Source organism: Mytilus galloprovincialis, chromosome 9 (genome assembly GCF_965363235.1).
Source record: "Mytilus galloprovincialis chromosome 9, xbMytGall1.hap1.1, whole genome shotgun sequence".
In the NCBI taxonomy this organism is placed as follows: Eukaryota; Metazoa; Mollusca; class Bivalvia; order Mytilida; family Mytilidae; genus Mytilus; species Mytilus galloprovincialis.
The window spans coordinates 50,005,967-50,025,495 of NC_134846.1; the positions used below are offsets into that span (position 1 = coordinate 50,005,967).

General features: G+C 32.2%; 1 protein-coding gene across 1 annotated transcript; it reads right to left on the reverse strand.

Moving 5' to 3' along the window:
• Nucleotides 1–1,678: 1,678 nt before the first annotated feature.
• LOC143045199 (26S proteasome non-ATPase regulatory subunit 12-like) lies at nucleotides 1,679–19,484 on the reverse strand. Its single transcript, XM_076217546.1, has 11 exons — nucleotides 19,316–19,484; nucleotides 16,981–17,040; nucleotides 15,898–16,026; nucleotides 14,942–15,049; nucleotides 14,430–14,534; nucleotides 11,510–11,659; nucleotides 7,827–7,961; nucleotides 7,225–7,337; nucleotides 3,826–4,003; nucleotides 2,540–2,617; nucleotides 1,679–1,941 (listed from the first exon to the last, which is right to left on the reverse strand). Exons 1-11 carry the CDS (start codon nucleotides 19,427–19,429, stop codon nucleotides 1,732–1,734), a joined length of 1,380 nt encoding a protein of 459 aa, XP_076073661.1. The 5' UTR covers nucleotides 19,430–19,484; the 3' UTR covers nucleotides 1,679–1,731.
• Nucleotides 19,485–19,529: the final 45 nt, after the last annotated feature.

Below are 19,529 nucleotides of genomic sequence, written 5' to 3' on the forward strand. Positions count from 1 at the left end.
CCTGCTTTTACTATTGACAATGCAATTTAAAACAAGATGTGTCAAAACGACACGAATGGCCCCCCCGTCTCAAAAAGTTGAAAAATCTGCAATTTCAATAACACATGTGGACACAAACATCAAAAATCAGCTCAAAATCTGGAGGTATAAAGAAAAATGTCTGTATAACTGTGATTTTCAACAATTTTTTAAAGTTGTAAACCCTTAATTTTGGAACAAAACTTAAACTTGATCTGTAACTCATCATGGTTAGCTCACATATCAAAAATCCGCCCAATATCTAAACATTTAGAAAAAAGGTCAGTATAACTGTGATTTTCAAAAATTTATCAAAGTCCATTGCCAAAATTACAGCAAAAATTAGCCCAGCGGAAAGAAACTTAAACTTGATCTGTAACTCATCATGAGTAACTAACATACCAAAAATCTGCCCAATATCTGAAAGCATTTAGAATTAAAGACTGTAAAACTGTGATTTTCAACAATTTATCAAAGTCCATAGCCCGTAATTTCGGCAAAAATTAGCCGAATAGAACAAAACTTAAACTTGATCTGTAACTCATTTTGTTTAACTCACATGCCAAAACTCATCGCAATGTCTGAAAGCGTTTGGAAAAAAAGTCTGTATTACTGTGATTTTCAACAATTTATCAAAGTCCATAGCCCGTAATTTTGGCAAAAATTAGCCGAGCAGTAAAAAAATTACACTTAATCTGTAACCCATCATGGTTAACTCGCATATCAAAAATCAGCCCAATATCCGAAGGCATTTAGAAAAAAACTCTGTATAATGGTTTGTTGCAGAATGACGGAATTACTGAATTACTGAATTACGAACAAGGGTAAAACTATATTGCACCAACAACTTTGTTGCTGGGCCATAAAAAAGTTATTGGTATATCTCTATTAATGAACTGCACCTTCATGTGATAGTTATTTTTAAACATTTTCTGAAGTGACAAAACCATGCAAAAGTTTTATGAAGTGAAAAGACTATAACTGAGGTAGTGAGCCAAATAATCCAAAGAGAAATGAGAGGTGTTGATGGCAATACAACTGATTTACCTAATAACATTGATCTACCAATAGGAGTTCCCATTAAAAGAGGGAAGAAAGTTACCAGAGGGACAGTCAAACTCATAGATCAAAAATAAACTGACTAGCCATGGCTAAAAATAAAAAGACAAACAGACAAATAATAGTAAAGGAGACACAACACAGAAAACTAAAGACAAAGCAACACGAACCCCACCAAAAACTGGGGGTTATCTCAAGTGCTCCTGAAGGGTAATCAGATCCTGCTCCACATGTGGCACCCGTGGTGTTGCTTATGTTATTACAAATCCGGTAAATAGTCTAATTCGGTAGGTCACATTCGTGAAAAGGGAAGGGTATTATAGTTACAACATAAAGAAAATGATCTAGTCCAAAACTATAACAATTTATACAAAAATAAAAGAAACAGTTCAATTTAGTCCCTTCCTCACCAAAGGGAGACAAAAACTACAAAAATTCTTTTGCATGTTCTCACAAACATATCTTTCATTAAACCTTCTTTTCTTTATGTGTGAACATAAAACCATTAACACCTTTTACATTTTATCTGAAGGTCATTTCAACCATCATGATGTGTTTGCTTGGCAAATTAATCATTTAGGCAATGTATTAATGGAACCAATTGTAAATATGTTATGCTTTAATGACAAATACTACAGACAAACAAATGAATTATCAATGAAGTTTATGGACCATTTCTTCCTTTGTGATCAAATGGTTTGTCTTATTGACTAACTGCATGAGAGAGTTTATATTATGAGACCAGTCATTCAAGATGTCATTAGGATCTTTCTGTTGTTGGAAGTTAATAATGCCATCTAGTCTGTCAATCTTGGCTTGTACTGTTTTACTGACTACCAGATTTGACAGAAACTCTTCTGTCTCCTGCAAAATAAACACATAACAGTCACTTAATGTTGGTAAAGATTAGCCAATTTATTATCAATAATGTATGAAAAATGACCACAATATCACTAAAGATGTATTAAAAAAATATGATTATCTAAAGATCACTGGAGTTTGGTGAAATTGCTATATTTTTTTGAAGATTTTTTAATTGTGAACTGTTTATATATGCTTTGTTTTTATTGAGGGCTGTTAGAAAATACAATGTACCCCACATGAAAGTCATTTTTTTTTTTAATTTATGTGGTTGGTTGTATTTGACATACCAAAAAGCAAAGGGAGTGCTGTTCTTATTTATTTTTATTTCTGTGGGTGGTGGTGGTTAAAAAAGGTGCCATCCCTGGAGGGGAGATAGTATTTTCTTGAAAAGCACTGATGAAAAACAATCAGTTGTGGAGAGTTGTCTCATTGGCAATCGTATGACATTTTCTTTTTTATAGTTATGTTGAAATAAAAAATTATTTGTCACAAATAATCCAATGAAAATAATGCATTCAGTATTTCAATCAGAACTAAGACTCTTCACAAAGAATATTTTGTCATGTTTGTAGCCACCACTAAATTGTGAATAACTTACTGCTTCAGCTAGATCTAATAATTCTGCCATTCTCTTTGCTCTGACTCTAGTGTAGTACTTTGCCATAACTCGTATGTTCTGAAAGCACAAATATTTGAAACCTGTCAATACATTTATTTATTGATCATAGATTGTATAATAATATAATTTGATATAGTTTTTTGCACAGTGAAAAGTATAGGAATGAAAAGACCAACAAAAGGCAAAATTGAACATACATAAATAATTATAATAACTATTGTTTTTCAGGCCCCTATTGGTAAGAATTTAGATGCCTTCCTCTATATGTATTTATCCCTCGTCAGAATAATAAATTTCAAACAATGCCTTTTCTGATGGGGATTAATCCAGATACTAGTATGTACAACTCAAAGCATCAATTATAGAGCCATTTTTTTTTTAACTAATACTGTAAATTCAAATATAAATGCAATTTTTGATGAATGGAAAAAAAAACTATTTAAGAGATAACTGTATTGTATTTGAAGCTTTAAGGACGTCCATTGGTAGTTTTACTGTCTCAAATTTAGTTTACCTGGCGACGCATAGCGGAGACAGGTAAATGGGTATTTGAGACAGTAAAACTACCGATGGACGTCCGCAAAGCTTCAAATACAATACAGTTATCTCAATTCTAATGCAAAACAAGTTCATAATCAAATTTCAATCAATATTTCAGTGTAAAATCTTCAATAAAGTAAATTCCGCGAAAAGATGTTATCTTCTTTGGTCCATACACTAGGTGACGTCATAGGTATGCTTCCGGCGTCAAACATAAACACCGGGCGTTTTCTGGCTTCTGTGCCACTTTAGAATGTAATAAAATTTGATAAAAAGAAGATTTTTAGGTGCAACATATTAGTTTTTTCGCTTATTACTGTAGAAATTACATGTCAATACATTCAGCAATTCAAAATGTCGGCTTCCTTAGTTACAGAAAAGGAGATAGAGAATTTTACGCTTACTGTCATCCAATTAGGACTATTGATACAAAATAATTGCATTAGAATACAGTGTTACCTGCCTAATCCGACATCTTGGTATTCTAACATCCTGCTTTAATCAACACATTTTCATGGTCCCAAAATATGCCTATCTTTGCAGAAAAAAAACTCCAGAGTATTCTGACACCCTGCAATATCCGACATTTTTTCTGGTCCCCCAGTGTGTTGAATTAGGCAGGTTACACTGTATTAGTATTACTATATTCAACCAGTCACATTATTTGCAATAATAAAAACCTAAAAAAAGTAAATCAGAACTGATTTTTAAATATTAGTACTAACATGTTCAACAACTCTGTTTTTAAAGTCTGTCCATCTTTTAGCTCCTCCCTCTAGTTTTGTATTAAATACATGTGTTGCAGGACTGGATGCTGAGCCAAACTTTAGTTCTGCTTCATAAGTACCACATAGCTGTTTCCAGTTTATAATTTCTGTGGTTGTAAAGCACTTCAGTAACTCTCTGTAGAAAATAAATAATTTAAGATACAATCTTCTAAAAAAAATAATATCTGAATTCAAATCATTCTTATGAAAAGGAAGAAGGTATGTATGATGTGGATATTTTCAATCTTTTAAATTGCAAAAAAATACCAATAATTTGCTTCTTTCTGCACACCCAAATTTTGAAGATGTTTCTTTTATTATTGTTTTTAACATAAAAATATTTTATTATATTGTCAATATATATAGATTTATAAAACTGGTTAAAATTTTGTTGGTTGTGAGGATGTTATATGTTATATGTGAAATTCTATTTTTTAATCTGTTATACATGTAGGTGGTTTTTTGTATGGCTCTAAGAACATTAAACGGTGAGGTGGAAATACAAATTTTAATATTATTGAAGGTATGCTTTATTTTTCCACTTTACACTTAGATGACTTGACTGTGGTTTTCTGCAGCAATAAGCCAAAATTTCCCATCAGTGGAACAGTTTGATTTTATAGAACAAATTGCTGTTTGGTTAGAATTTTGAAAAAACTGCAATAGGTTGAGAGGAACATGAACAGGCAAGTTACAGTCACACATAAAGCAAACAATTTTGATATCAATGTAAGTCATGTAAGTACAGAAAATTCAGAAATTGTTGCGTGCATTTATTATTGTCATTTTAGACTAAAATGCAATTTTAATTTTTGCGATATTCAGAAAAATCCTGTTTGATTCATATAAAACTAGATGTGTCAAAGCGACACGAATGTCCCCGTCTCAAAAAGTTGAAAAATCTGCAATTTCAATAACACATGTGGACACAAACATGATGGTGGTCTCACATATCAAAAATCAGCTTAAATCTGGTGGTGTATAGAAAAAAAGTCCGTATAACTGTGATTTTCAAACATTTTACAATGTCCAAAGCCCATAATTTTGGCAAAAATTAGAGGAGTGGAATGAAACTTAAACTTAATATATAACTCATCATGAGTAACACCATACCAAAAAACCAGGTGCTCCGCAGGGCGTAGCTTTATACGACCGCAGAGGTTGAACCCTGAACGGTTGGGGCAAGTATGGACACAACATTCAAGCTGGATTCAGCTCTAAATTTGGATTGTGATTAAATAGTTGACACAGCATAGGTTTCTGACACAGAATGAATGTGTTCTAATGAACTTAAAATTTTTGTTTTCTCTTCGAGCAATTCACTATGCTGTTGAATATTAATCCTCTCAAAAAAATGTTTGAAGAAATTTTCTTTTTTATTTATGAAATTTCAAATGAGAAAAATTAAACCCAATTTTTTTAATCACATCCCCCTTTCCCTTATTCCAAAACTAATCTCAATTAAAATTTCTAATGGAGTTTGCAACAATAACTACTCATTTAAATACATCATAAAATATTAAGATGTAAAAAAACTGCTTGTTATCACTGAATGGTAAAGATTATTTTAATTTATCAGTTGGTAGTAAAAAGTGAATATACATTGTATATTGTATATAACAAAGATTTAAGTTGATTCTGGACAAAGAAAGATAACTCCAATTAAAAAAAAATCTTGCTATTGCACAATATTTTGCAATTAGATATTTCTTGCTTACTATTCTGGACAAAGAAAGATAACTCTAATTAAAAAAAAATTTGCTATTTCACAATATTGTGCAATTAGATATTTCTTGCCATTGCACAATACTGTGCAATTGAAAAGACTTGCTATTGCACAATACTTAATATAATAATTTTAGATCCTGATTTGGACCAACTTGAAAACTGGGCCCATAATAAAAAATCTAAGTACATTTTTGGATTCAGCATATCAAAGAACCCCAAGATTTCAATTTTTGTTAAAATCAGACTAAGTTTAATTTTGGACCCTTTGGACTTTAGTGTAGACCAATTTGAAAACCGGACCAAAAATGAAGTATCTACATACACAGTTAGATTTGGTATATCGAAGAACCCCATTTATTAAATTTTTGATGAAATCAAACAAAGTTTAATTTTGGACCCCGATTTGGACCAACTTGAAAACTGGGCCAATAATCAAGAATCTAAGTACATTTTTAGATTCAGCATATCAAAGAACCTAACTGATTCATTTTTTGTCAAAATCAAACTAAGTTTAATTTTGGACCCTTTGGACCTTAATGTAGACCAATTTGAAAACGGGACCAAAAGTTAAGAATCTACATACACAGTCATGACAGTTAGATTCAGCATATCAAAGAACCCCAATTATTCAATTTTGATGAAATCAAACAAAGTTTAATTTTGGACCCTTTGGGCCCCTTATTCTGTTGGGACCAAAACTCCCAAAATCAATCCCAACCTTCCTTTTATGGTCATAAACCTTGTGTTTAAATTTCATAGATTTCTATTTACTTATACTAACGTTATGGTGCGAAAACCAAGAAAAATGCTTATTTGGGTCCCTTTTTGGCCCCTACTTCCTAAACTGTTGGGACCTAAACTCCCAAAATCAATACCAACCTTCCTTTTGTAGTCATTAACATTGTGTTTAAATTTCATTGATTTCTATTTACTTAAACTAAAGTTATAGTGCGAAAACCAAGAAAATGCTTATTTGGGCCCTTTTTGGCCCCTAATTCCTAAAATGTTGGGACCAAAACTCCCAAAATCAATACCAACCTTCCTTTTGTGGTCATAAACCTTGTGTTAAAATTTCATAGATTTCCATTCACTTTTACTAAAGTTAGAGTGCGAAAACTAAAAGTATTCGGACGACGACGACGACGACGCCAACGTGATAGCAATATACGACGAAAAATTTTCGTATAATAAGCCTAATATCTGAAAGCGTTTAGAAAAAAAGTCTGTATAACTGTGATTTTCAACAATTTAACTAAGTCCATAGCCCATAATTTTGGCAAAAATTAGCAGAGCGGAACCAAACTTAAACTTGATCTGTAACTCATCATGGTTAACTCACAAACCAAAAATCATCCCAATATCTGAAAGTGTTTAAAAAAAAACTCTGTATAATGGTTTGTTGCAGAATGATGGAATGACAGAATGACGGAATGACAGAATTTCGGACAAGGGTAAAACTATATGGCACCGACAACTTCGTAAAAATTCAAAATGCAAGTTTTTATTATTGCGATGATAACCCTGCCATAGTTTTCGCAATAATAAAAACATCACAATAATTTCTGTATTTATAGTATTCTTTTTATATTGACAAAATAATTTGACAAGCAAGAACAATAGAAACCTTACTTATATCTTGGTATATCTTCTAAATTCTTGTCATCTTTCACTCTGTGTATCAGATCAGACTGTTCATTATCAAATGGAGCTAATATTGCATACAACACTACATATCTTGATGCCTACAAGAAAAACAAAAAAAATATGATCAACTGGATTTCATTATTGAATTGTACCAGTTACAAATTAAAATTATTATGAAAGTACTCAAAATAAATTTCAGAATGCTTTTATCTGTGTTTTTTTAATTGTTTAGTTTGGTATATTTACTTCTTAAATAAGTGAAAATTATTCAACTTTCTCTACTTTTCAGACTTTAAACATTGTTAAAATATATTTATATTGACTCAATAAAATCATCATCAAACTGATATGGACGGATAGCAATGCAACTTTCTACAAAATACCATTGATCTATTACAATTGCAAAAAGTTCTTATCCTTGTTATCCAATTGAAACTAACTTAGGCAGAAAAGTCAACAAAGCCAGCAGACAAATATTCTATAAAGCCAATATATACATTTACATGTGAATTTTGAACAAAAACATACATTATTTACATAAATCTGTTCTAAACAAAAATATGATTACATGAATTTACATGTCATACCTCTTTCATTTTATCTTTATCATCTTTGATCTCTGGAGTCTGATAGACAGCATTATAATGTTTACAGATCTTCAAATAGGACCCCTCATGTTCATCTAATTCAATCATCAGTTGATAATACTTTAATTTGAGTTCCTGAAAGATATAAAACATCATATGAAAGATCATAGTGGAATTTAGAACAACAGAAATTCTTTTACATGGCCCATTTCCAGGCATAGGTCTCCATGATCTATATAGGATTTCATATGATAAAGTATGATATGGGACCAAGTCGGCCCTTAAATTAATTGTACCTCAACATTCTCAAATTGGTAAAATATATGCTTTATATATGGGTATGTACTTTAACACATCATTGAATTTACATTATTGATATAAGACATCATCTGTTCGCTAGCAATACTTCCAATTAAATTGCACTTCCTTTCATTATACATGTTATAAGCATAGTAACATAAAATCCTGAAAGTTTATTAGTAATACATTCTCAAAAAAATTTATTTAAGAAATAATTGATGCCAGCTATACTTTATTGTAGTTTTAACATGGGTAGGCATTATATTCGTGATTATTTTTGCCAGAGCGATAGCGAGGGCTAAAATAACACGAATATAATGCCTACCCATGTTAAAACTAAAATAAAGTATAGCTGGCATCAATTATTTCGATTCTGATTAGGACAATTACGGTAATTTCTATGTTCGCTGTGTATAAGTGTACGATCTTCGTGTAGGCTCTTCCAGCAACCTCGCTGGCGATTTTTATCCAACTAGTTCAAACCAGTTTAATTTCGCAAAGTTGTAGGTTTCTAAAATTCAAAATTGAAACAGAAATTAACAAATTAATTTATCAGTCTAACTAAAACAATATTTGAGTCACAATACAAGTGAAACTGCGAGCTACTGCTCACTGATGATACCCCCGCCGCAAGTGGATAATATTAATAGTGTAAAAATATGCAAGTGTTCGGTAAACAGGAAGTTGTCGAGTGATGAATCTGAAAACGCATCACACAGTATAGGTGACTTATAAAAATCCTGAAACCAAATTTCAGAAATCCTTGTATTGTAGTTCCTGAGAAAAATGTGACGAAAATTTTTAACTTGGTTATCATGTGTAAAATCATACAATTGTTCGGTAAACAGGAAGTTGTCGAGTGATGAATCTGAAAACGCATCACACGGTATAGCCGACTTATATTAATCCTGAAACCAAATTTCAGAATCCTTGTATTGTAGTTCCTGAGAAAAATGTGACGAAAATTTTTAACTTGGTTATCATGTGTAAAATCATACAAGTGTTCGGTAAATAGGAAGTTGTCGAGTGATGAATCTGAAAACGCATCGTACGGTATAGTTGACTTATATAAATCCTGAAACCAAATTTCAGAAATCCTTGTATTGTAGTTCCTGAGAAAAATGTGACGAAAATTTTTAACTTGGTTATCATGTGTGTATCATGTGTAAACTCATACAAGTGTTCGGTAAACAGGAAGTTGTCGAGTGATGAATCTGAAAACGCATCACACGGTATAGTTGACTTATATAAATCCTGAAACCAAATTTCAGAAATCCTTGTATTGTAGTTCCTGAGAAAAATGTGACGAAAATTTTTAACTTGGTTATCATGTGTGTATCATGTGTAAAATCATACAAGTGTTCGGTAAACAGGAAGTTGTCGAGTGATGAATCTGAAAACGCATCACACGGTATAGCTGACTTATATAAATCCTGAAACCAAATTTCAGAAATCCTTGCATTGTAGTTCCTGAGAAAAATGTGACGAAAATTTTCAACTTGGCTATCATGTGTAAAATCATACAAGTGTTCGGTAAACAGGAAGTTGTCGAGTGATGAATCTGAAAACGCATCACACGGTATAGCTGACTTATATAAATCCTGAAACCAAATTTCAGAAATCCTTGTATTGTAGTTCCTGAGAAAAATGTGACGAAAATTTTCAACTTGGCTATCATGTGTAAAATCAGACAAGTGTTCGGTAAACAGGAAGTTGTCAAGTGATGAATCTGAAAACGCATCACACGGTATGGCTGACATATATAAATGTTGATACCAAATTACAGAAAGGGTGGATGTGTAGTTCCTGAGAAAAATGTGACGAAAGTTTCATGGGACGGACTGACTGACGGACTGACGGACTGATGGACGGACAGACAGAGGTAAAACAGTATACCCCCCCTTTTTTAAAGCGGGGGTATAATAACAGAAAATTTATATTACAACAGTCTTTTCCTTTGGCTTTGAGGTCAATTTCTGACACGCACATTTTCAAGTCAGTTGTCAATGGCGGTGGACGCACAAGGAGAATCGGGTAGGTCTTTATTTTACTAAATTAATCGTAAATATTTCGCCGGTTAATAGTGTAGCATTGGTAAATATGTTTATATTTGATAGAGGATTCCTTGATAAAGTTGTGCTGACATTTGAGACTTGGAAGGAGGGGCCCTTTGACAGAGATCCATTTATACTTGCGGTGGCTACACCTTGTAAAGTTGATCAAAGGGCACGCCTTTGTGCATCTGACGATTTCAAATGCTGTATTACATGATGATTAAAATTAATACTGGGTGACAATCTTGTTGCATTTGTAAAATGGATTGGAAACCTTGGTGGTATATTGGTAATTACGCCTATTTTTTTATAGGAGAATGGGGTTCGATTCCCTGCTAGGGTCAATCCATTTTATCAGAAATATATGAAACAATTTTGTCATTTCAGTACAACAGTAATAATAACCTATACTTGATTTTATATTTTATCATCGGAACATATGTTTCAATGAAATTATTCTATACAATGACATGCCTTTTTAAAAGGAGAGATGAAACGTGTTTTTCAGAGGGAGGGGTTTTGAAGTTGGAACAGCCAACATGAACGATGCGGTATCTAGGTCAAATATGTCAATTACGAATTGTAACACATTGTTGTCATTGTAAAAGTATAAGGAACAAAATGTGTATCATTTTAGTGTTTGAAAGTGGTTTAATTTAAGGAAATACATTAAATGCATATCAATTTGACGAAATTCATTTTTCTGCCGTAGTCAATATACGCATGTGCAAACTAATTTTATTGGATAATAAAGTATGGTTTCTTTACAAAGCTTAAGAAGCACGTCATATTAGAATAAAAATTTAAACATAAGATAGAGAAATATTTTAAACAAGAATGTGTCCATAGTACATGGATGCCCCACTCCCACTATCATTTTCCATGTTTAGTGGACCCTGAAATTGGGATCAAAACTTTAATTTGGCATTTAAATTAGAAAGATCATATCATAGGGAAAATGTGTACTAAGTTTCCAGTTGATTGGACTTCAACTTCATCAAAAACTACCTTCACCAAAAACTTTAACCTGAAAGGGGACAAACGGACGCACAGACCAGAAAACATTATGCCCCTCTACTATCGTAGGTGAGGCATAAAAATCAAGTATTTAATTTAAACAATATTTGCTTGAATAAATTATCACAACAATACGATACAATTGAAACAAATAATTAGGATTCAGAAACAAGCAGTACTTATCTTATTGTATCTAAGTATTTATCTAATTGTTGGCAAAATTATTTTTGAGTGTTTTTCCAACCTGTTTGAGCATAAGTTGTACTTTTTACAGGTCATTAAAAATTTGTAATTATTATATACGATACATACTGTTGTACCAGCATCTTCAAAATATTTGGTGTTGATCTTTTTACTAATGATTTGTGTTCTTATATAGTCTTTCTTGGCTAGACATAATCTCATCTGTTCCAAAATAAACTCTACTTTTTCTTTCTTCTCCATGGACCCGAATGTTTCTACCTGAAAAATAATTGAAAGCAAATTATTACAACAAAAGGTTTTAGTAATATTGAAGGACTTTATATCTTTGAATTATGATGTCTAAACATGTGCTTGAAAATGTTTCATGCTAGAAATCAAAATGCAAAAAAAATGCAACCAAAACTCTGGCCTTTGTTAGTCTTGATATATTAGGGCTATTCCAGAAAAAAATGTATGGGGGTGTTGGACGGCAGTTGATATTTTTTTGCATGGGTGATGGGGGGAGGAGGAATTGAAATTGTGTGGGTAGTTGTTCTCTTACATAACTTAATTAGATGGGTGGTTGTACCTAAAGAAAAGAAAAATTTCTTTTTCAGTTGATAGAACCTTTAAATATCGATAGAAAACGTGTTTTATTTTGCGATTTTGTTTACTTTTTGTGCATGTTAAATCGGTTGGATAATGCCAGAGCGTTTCGAATGGAACTACATGCATATCGGTGCTCCTAAAAGGGAGAGAGATACGAAGTGTCAGATTAGTAACTGGTTTCCAGAATTTCTTTTTCAACTGTTCTCCCTGATATGACATGTTCGGTTACCAGATTATATACTGCATGGAAACAGCATGGCAGAACAACGAGTCAGTATTCTCAAATGAAAGAGATTGCACCAATGTTCAGAATTCGATTGGGGTCAGCTCTGATAAAATAAGGGCATACATTAGGAAAAAGGAAGATAAAAAGGAGGATTAAGTGAAAAAGACTGAAATTAAGAAAGCATTCTCACATCTTTTGTTAGGAAAGCTGACAGTTTTAGAACTTAAAAAAGTACTTGAAGATTTCAATGTTTCATACACACGACAACAGAACAATCAAACTGACATTCTTAAATTAGAAGACAAGGAGCTGAAAGACAGAAATCTAAAAGAAGATGACTTATTTGAATAAAGTTTTTTAACACAATATTCAACATTATTTAACATCTGACAGCAGAATGGGTTAATTTACATGGGTTTACAAATTCAATACACATGTTTACCAGATAAAAAAGGAAATTGTTTTATTGCTGTTTTTCATCTTGATGGCTTTCACAATTTTACAAAAAAAACTGTTAAAACCAAACTTTAATTGTCAACATATTACTTCCTACAAACAAAGTTGTTTTTCGTTCATTTGTTTACATAAATAAGGCCGTTAGTATTCTAGTTTGAATTGTTTTACATTGTCTTATCTGGGCTTTTTATAGCTGATTATGTGGTATGGCCTTTTCTCATTGTTGAAGGCCCTACGGTGACCTACAAGTGTGAATGTGTGTCATTTTGTACTTTTTTGGATAGTTGTCTCATTGGCAATCATACCACATCTTTTTTATATTTGAATGTATATAGTAATCACACAGTGCTTTGGTCTGTTTTTGAATGCAATATTCTTTATATACAATTGTACACAAGAAACTAAAATTAAATAATACAAGACTAACAAAGACCAGAGGCTCCTGACTTGGGACAGGCGCAAAAAAACCTAGTCACCAATAATTTATATAAAATATCTGATATTGTCAAAAGTGCAAAAAAACTTAAGAATTTGAAAACTTATTAACATATATACTGTCATCAATATAGCCACTTTCTGGTATCAAAATGCATATAATTTTGGTTGCTAATTAGTGAACTTGAAAAAGCTAGCTTATACTTTTTAAAATTAATGTATATGGGTAGTGGAGTCAAACTGAAAATGAATTGTATGGGTAGTTGTCCCATGATGAAATGTAATTTAGTGGGTGATGGGTATAAAAATAAAGTGCCTTCCAACCCCCCCATACATTTTTTTCTGGAATAGCCCTTATTAATTTTAGTTCATTTAAATGTTTTAGAGTTATAATGACTTCTATTTTCACTGAACTAGTACACATTTTTGTTTAGCGGCAAGCTGAAGCCAGCCTCCATTGCCGGATTATGATGCTGTGTTGAAGACCCAGTGGTGGTCTTCTGCTGTTTTCTGCTCTTTGGTCTGGTTGTTGTCTCTTTGACACATTCCCTATTTCCATTCTCAATTTTATTGACCTGTGGAGTTCATGCTTAAGATTCCTAAAAGGCTCATAAACAATATCTTTCTCATCAATGCTGCAAAGTTTCTCAAATAATTTTAATACCAATTGATATTGAATATTTTGTTTGAGACAGTCCAGATTCTAATTCTAAAAATGTTATTCTATGACAAAAAAATAAACTGATAAAACAATTTATTGCTTGTATATTGTTCCTAATCTAAAAAGTGGCTATTCAACACACATGGAATGCAGGAAAAACCTTCATTTTAGTATTGTTCTGGGTTTTCTAAATTGTCTGTGATTATACTTTTCAGTCACTTTTTACATATGACAATGTCAAATAATTTTTCGGTCATAAGACAAACATTGGTTTTAAAACAATTAATTCATATGCCCATTCAGTACACGTGTATCGTTTTCATAGATAAATCAAAGACAAATCACAATAACTGTCAGAGTATGAAAATTCATCAGCGTGTAAATTAGATAACCATATTGAAAAAAATGTGATGTTTAAAAGTACTGTTGGTATTCAAAATTGTACTGTCTTGTTTTTTTACATGTATAAGGGAAGTAACTCAAAATCATTGAGGTTTGCTATCTTATGTATTAATGACATATATATGTAATAGAGTATAAAAAAAAAGAAGAGTACATGCTATTTGAATAGCTTATAAATTTCTTGCTTGACATAGTAAATAACATTCAAAGTAAAATATGACATGTATAAGGCATAGTTTCAGAAACTACATTAACAGTACCTGAAGTTCCTGTAGTATATTAGCTGCCTCTGTCACTTTGCCTCCATCTTCTTTAATCTTTGCTAATGTTCTTGTAAGTCTTGCTCTCTCAATTTCTACATAGATCTGTTAAGTATAAAGATTGTAAAATTAATACAAATGTTGTGTACAGAGCCAGAAAATTCATAACCTTCCTACAAATTTTTTAAATCTCAAAATCCCAGTGTTGCTTGCAGATAGCCAAAATAATCATTTAACTGAAGGAAAATTAAAGATGCACCATTGTGTGAATTGTCATTTTGCCATAGCTGCCAATTCATGAGCATTTTATAATTATTACTAATATTAAAGCAATTTGCATATTTTTTCAATCCCATGTCAATATTTTATTTGTAAGACAAAAGTTCAATACCAGTATTTTGACTAATTACAGTGCTTATTTGTATATACTATAATGACTATTTTCCTCATTTCAAAGTTTTACTTATATCTGATGTCCTTTTTTGGAAAAGTATTCCATGCAGACTTTATACCTTTCCTTCCGTGACAGTTCTGAGTGTATCAATCAGCTTGAGTTTGGCATCCAAGTTTGGAGTTTTTTCTACATAGGTACAGGCTTCTTGTATCATCTTTGTCACAGACTACAATAAAATAATACCCAAACAGTGATGTATACAACATTTTTTTTCAAAGCGTACAAATATTTTGTATTTATCCTCTGTTTTCTTTCCAGCAATAGATTAATGTTCTTTTTAACATCAAAATATTTAGAACTTAAAAAGGCTGAATTTTACAATCAAAGTGCTGGATAGCACCTGTGGAAAGATTGGAAGAGTAGTTTGAATAGTTTCATATTAAGGTATGGTGGGGACAAAAGAGCATTAATAAAACAGTATTGCTGAAAACTATATTAACAGCAGGTCTCTAGCAGGAATAGGTTAGGGAGGCCAGTGCCTACGGAAAGATTTAGAACAAGTTCCAATCTTTCCAAAAACTTAAATTCATCATGTTCATGGCCATTAAAATTGTACAAGCCAGATAAACCATACAATGCCAGTGGACAATATCTTTATATTTAGCAACTAAATATTGTAGTATCAAGAGTTATCTACCTGTGATTCAGAAGTAGTTATAACCATATAATATCTGATAGTGTTTTATTGCATGAGCTTATATTTCATGGATCTAAACCCTATTGGAAAAGTAATTTTGATAATTTAAAAAATGCTCAGAAGTAAATTGAGAATTGGTAAAGCAGCATTATCATGCTTATTGATTGAGAACTTGTACTAAATATCATAGGAATAAGAATATTTTGTATGAGTGCCAATGAGACAACTTTCAATCCAAGTTGCAATGCCTATCGTTAGTTTTGTATTATCTGAACTTTGATACAGAGACTGAGACATTTATTCATTTAGTCAACTAAATGATAACATTTTAGTGTACATATAAGCTTTCCAATATACCTTCTTCAATAATTTCCTACCTGTTTGATCTGTCCTCTTTTCTTTGTGATGATTATAATGTTTTCACTCAGAGCATCCCAGTTTTTGGTTTCAAAACAAAGTCGCACTACTGTTGTCAAAATTCTACTGGTAGAGTGAGTGTCTGATGCCTGTAATATATATATACAATTTAAAAGGTTTAAGTTTAAGCACTTTCAGAGGCTTTAGATTAAATTCCACATTCTCACCAAAAGAAGAACGAGACACAAAAATAACATTAACCATGTTTATTTAAATGATCTAAACATGGTATCTTTTAAGTTTCAGGAAGAGATTGAAATTATCATGATTTAAGACAAATGTAAGAGGTACGTTATACTGAAAAATGAAAATTGTCAAATTTAAGATTATTGGCCTGAGAACACAGTTATTTCGTAGTGCATTTCTTTTAGACAATAAATTCAAATTAAAAAAATCGCACCTGCTCTTTCTCAAAAAGATTTTTACAGTGTAGTGTACTACCAGTGAGACAAATAATATCAAAATTATAGAAACTTCTACCAGCTCCAACTCAAAATATTGACAATTCTGTGTTAAGGGGGTGTAAAATTCAGTTTGACAGCTTCAGACGTGATAAAATTTAACCTTTTTACACTGGACCAAATCACTACTTAACATAAAGATTCAGCACCCAAATTTTTTTAACATCTAATTACATCCCCCTACTTAATATTTCATGCATTTAATATCAAGAAATAAATTGGAAAAGTGTATCAAATAAAACATGCAAGTTATACACTGTTTACACTAGGGACTATATTCGTAGACAACGAAAAACAAAGGACGATAACTGTGTCCTTTGACCTAATTGTCCTGAATATGGAAACCTGTGGTTTCATGTTCCTATCAGTTTTGAAGTTATTCATCAGAGTACGTAACTGCTGAATTGTGGCAATAATGAATATTATAGCTTTTCTGTACAGCATACCTGACAACATGTTCATTTTCATGATTTTAATCTTTTCCAAAAAAGATGAAAGCTTAAACATGTTAAAGCTAGCTAATCAATGTTTTGTTATAACATTGAAAATAATGCAACTATATACTTTCATTAAGATACTTACAGTTCGTGTCTGTTTTTCTAAGGAAAGCAAAATGTCCAAGGCTTCATTCAATTTTCCTTGCTGCAATACAAAATAATTGCAATCAACTCACAAGCCCAGTAGTCAGCACTTTTTGTGCTGACATGAATTATCATTGATATGGTTATATTTACAAATTAACTGTTTACAATATTTTGAATTTTTGGAAATACTAAGGCTTTTCTACCTCAGGCATAGATTGCCCTTAGCTGTATTTGGCAAAACTTTTAGGAATATTGGTCCTCAATGCTCTTCAACTTCGTATTTTATTTGGCCTTTTTAACTTTTTTGGATTCGAACGTCACTGATGAGTCTTTTGTAGACGAAACGCACGTCTGGCATATATACAAAATTTAGTCCTGGTATCTATGATGAATTAATTTCTACATGCATAACAAAAAACATAATTATTAATTACATTACATTTCCATGATTACAATACATTACAATAATATTCCAAGAATTAAGCAACTTTTATCAATAAATTCAATTGAACATGTTGAAACAATACATACAACATGTACAATAAAATGTATACAGTAATCCAGGAGATCTAAACAGAAGACTGTTAACATACATGGTAATAAAGTGTAACTTTTCGATCATTATTCTTCTGTCAGGTGTTCTATTCAGGAGTCTATAGTTATCTTTAAAGAATACGGATTTTAGTCATACCTGTAGCTAATTTTTTGAAAAGATAACATTCTGTCAAGAAGAAACACAAAGTGGAAGTAAATACCTTCAATAAGAAAACTTGAATAGTCTAATAAGACAACTTGGACTGTCTAATAAGACAACTTGGACCGTCTATAATAACAACTCAGACTAAGCATGCTAAGTATATATATATGCAATTAGACTTTTGACGAAATAAAGGATTTAAGGGGGACAACTTGTATGTGTCTGATAAAAGTTTTGTAGCAGATTTATATAAATAACGACAACTCTGATAGTCTATGAAGTTGGTCACCAACAGCTCTAGTCTGCAACTTCTGGAAAACATCTGGTATGTGGTCAGCAGACAGGAATGGTAATGTGAACAACTGACAAAGGAACTTGTAGACGTCATCTCTCTGGCTGTATGATTTAAGTAAAAAAAAGTCATCTCTCTGGCTGTATGATTTAAGTAAAAAAAAAGTCATCTCTCTGGCTGTATGATTTAAGTAAAAAAAAATATTCACGTAAAACCATATTTTTTTTAATTTTGTTTGCAATATTAATCTAAAACATATTGTTTACAGTTCTTCTATTAAAGCATGCAAAACAAACAATTGATTAACTTGCTTGCTTTATTTGTTTGGATCTTTGTAAACAATAGGTAGGTAGTCTATTTTAGTCTGTTTACTATTTACTGGAATATGATTGGACAATAAACATCAAATTAAGTTCATGTCAATTCTTATTGTCCAATCAAATCCCAGTATATATAAACAGACAGAAACTCCGCCTACCTATTGTTTGCAAACAACCAAGCAAACATAGCAAGCAAGTTGATCAATGTTTTGTTTTGCATGCTTTTAAAGAAGAACTGTAATAACATATAATAATTTATATACATGTGACGGGATTGCTTCCCTTAGAACATGTGGTAGATTCTTAGTCAGCCGTAAGCGGCTGAGCTTAGGAAGTACTTCTTTACATGTAGCTCAGTCGGTTAATGCGCTGCCTTGTAACACAGAGGTCCCCTGGTGGAGACAAGCGATTTTGAAATAAAAATCATGTTCTCTCGTTATACATGTAGTTCAAATCCTCTTTTAATACACATTATCGCTATTTGTCCGCCATTCCTGGATATCACACAGGTTCCCCTAAAATTTTGACATCACAAAACAAAATATCTGAAGCCACAATGGAAAAGTGATTGTGTATGACGTCAAAAGTTCAAGCGGCCGGGTCAGCCGGGATTAGCGATAAGGTGTATACTTTGTCTGTGTTGTCCTTAAAGACGATTCAAGTTGTTTTATAGACGGTCTGAGTTGTCTTAGGTCGGAGTTTTCTTATAGACGGTCTCAGTTGTCTACTTAGACAGTCCGAGTTGTCTTCTTTGACCGTACAGGTGGACTTGGTCTGACTTGTCTCTGTGCCGAGTTGTCCTGCATTCCACACCAAGATCCATCTGATTAAAACTTCTGGTAACTAATTTGGTAGTACATGCATCATATTAGTTAGATTGTCATGTCATGTGAGGACAATGTACACAAATTAGAAGTTAGCACTTGACGAAGTAAGATCATGATGATGACAGGGCGAAATTGAAGACGGGTACAGGACATTCAAACGTGTGTAGGGACATTGGGTTGTTTGTTATTGAAATTACCTTGGCCAACTTTTCACACTTCGGAATCTTTTCATCAACTGTGGCACTGTAGTCCACCTCCATCTTCTTAGATTGTTCTTCGCCGGTCCCTTCCATGGTTAGTTGTTTGTCCATTTTCGTTTTTTGTGAAATCTCGTTATTAACGGCAGTCAACGAGATTTACGAAATAAAAAAAGGGAAACGGGAGGAATGGTAATTTCCGGAAACATTTTCG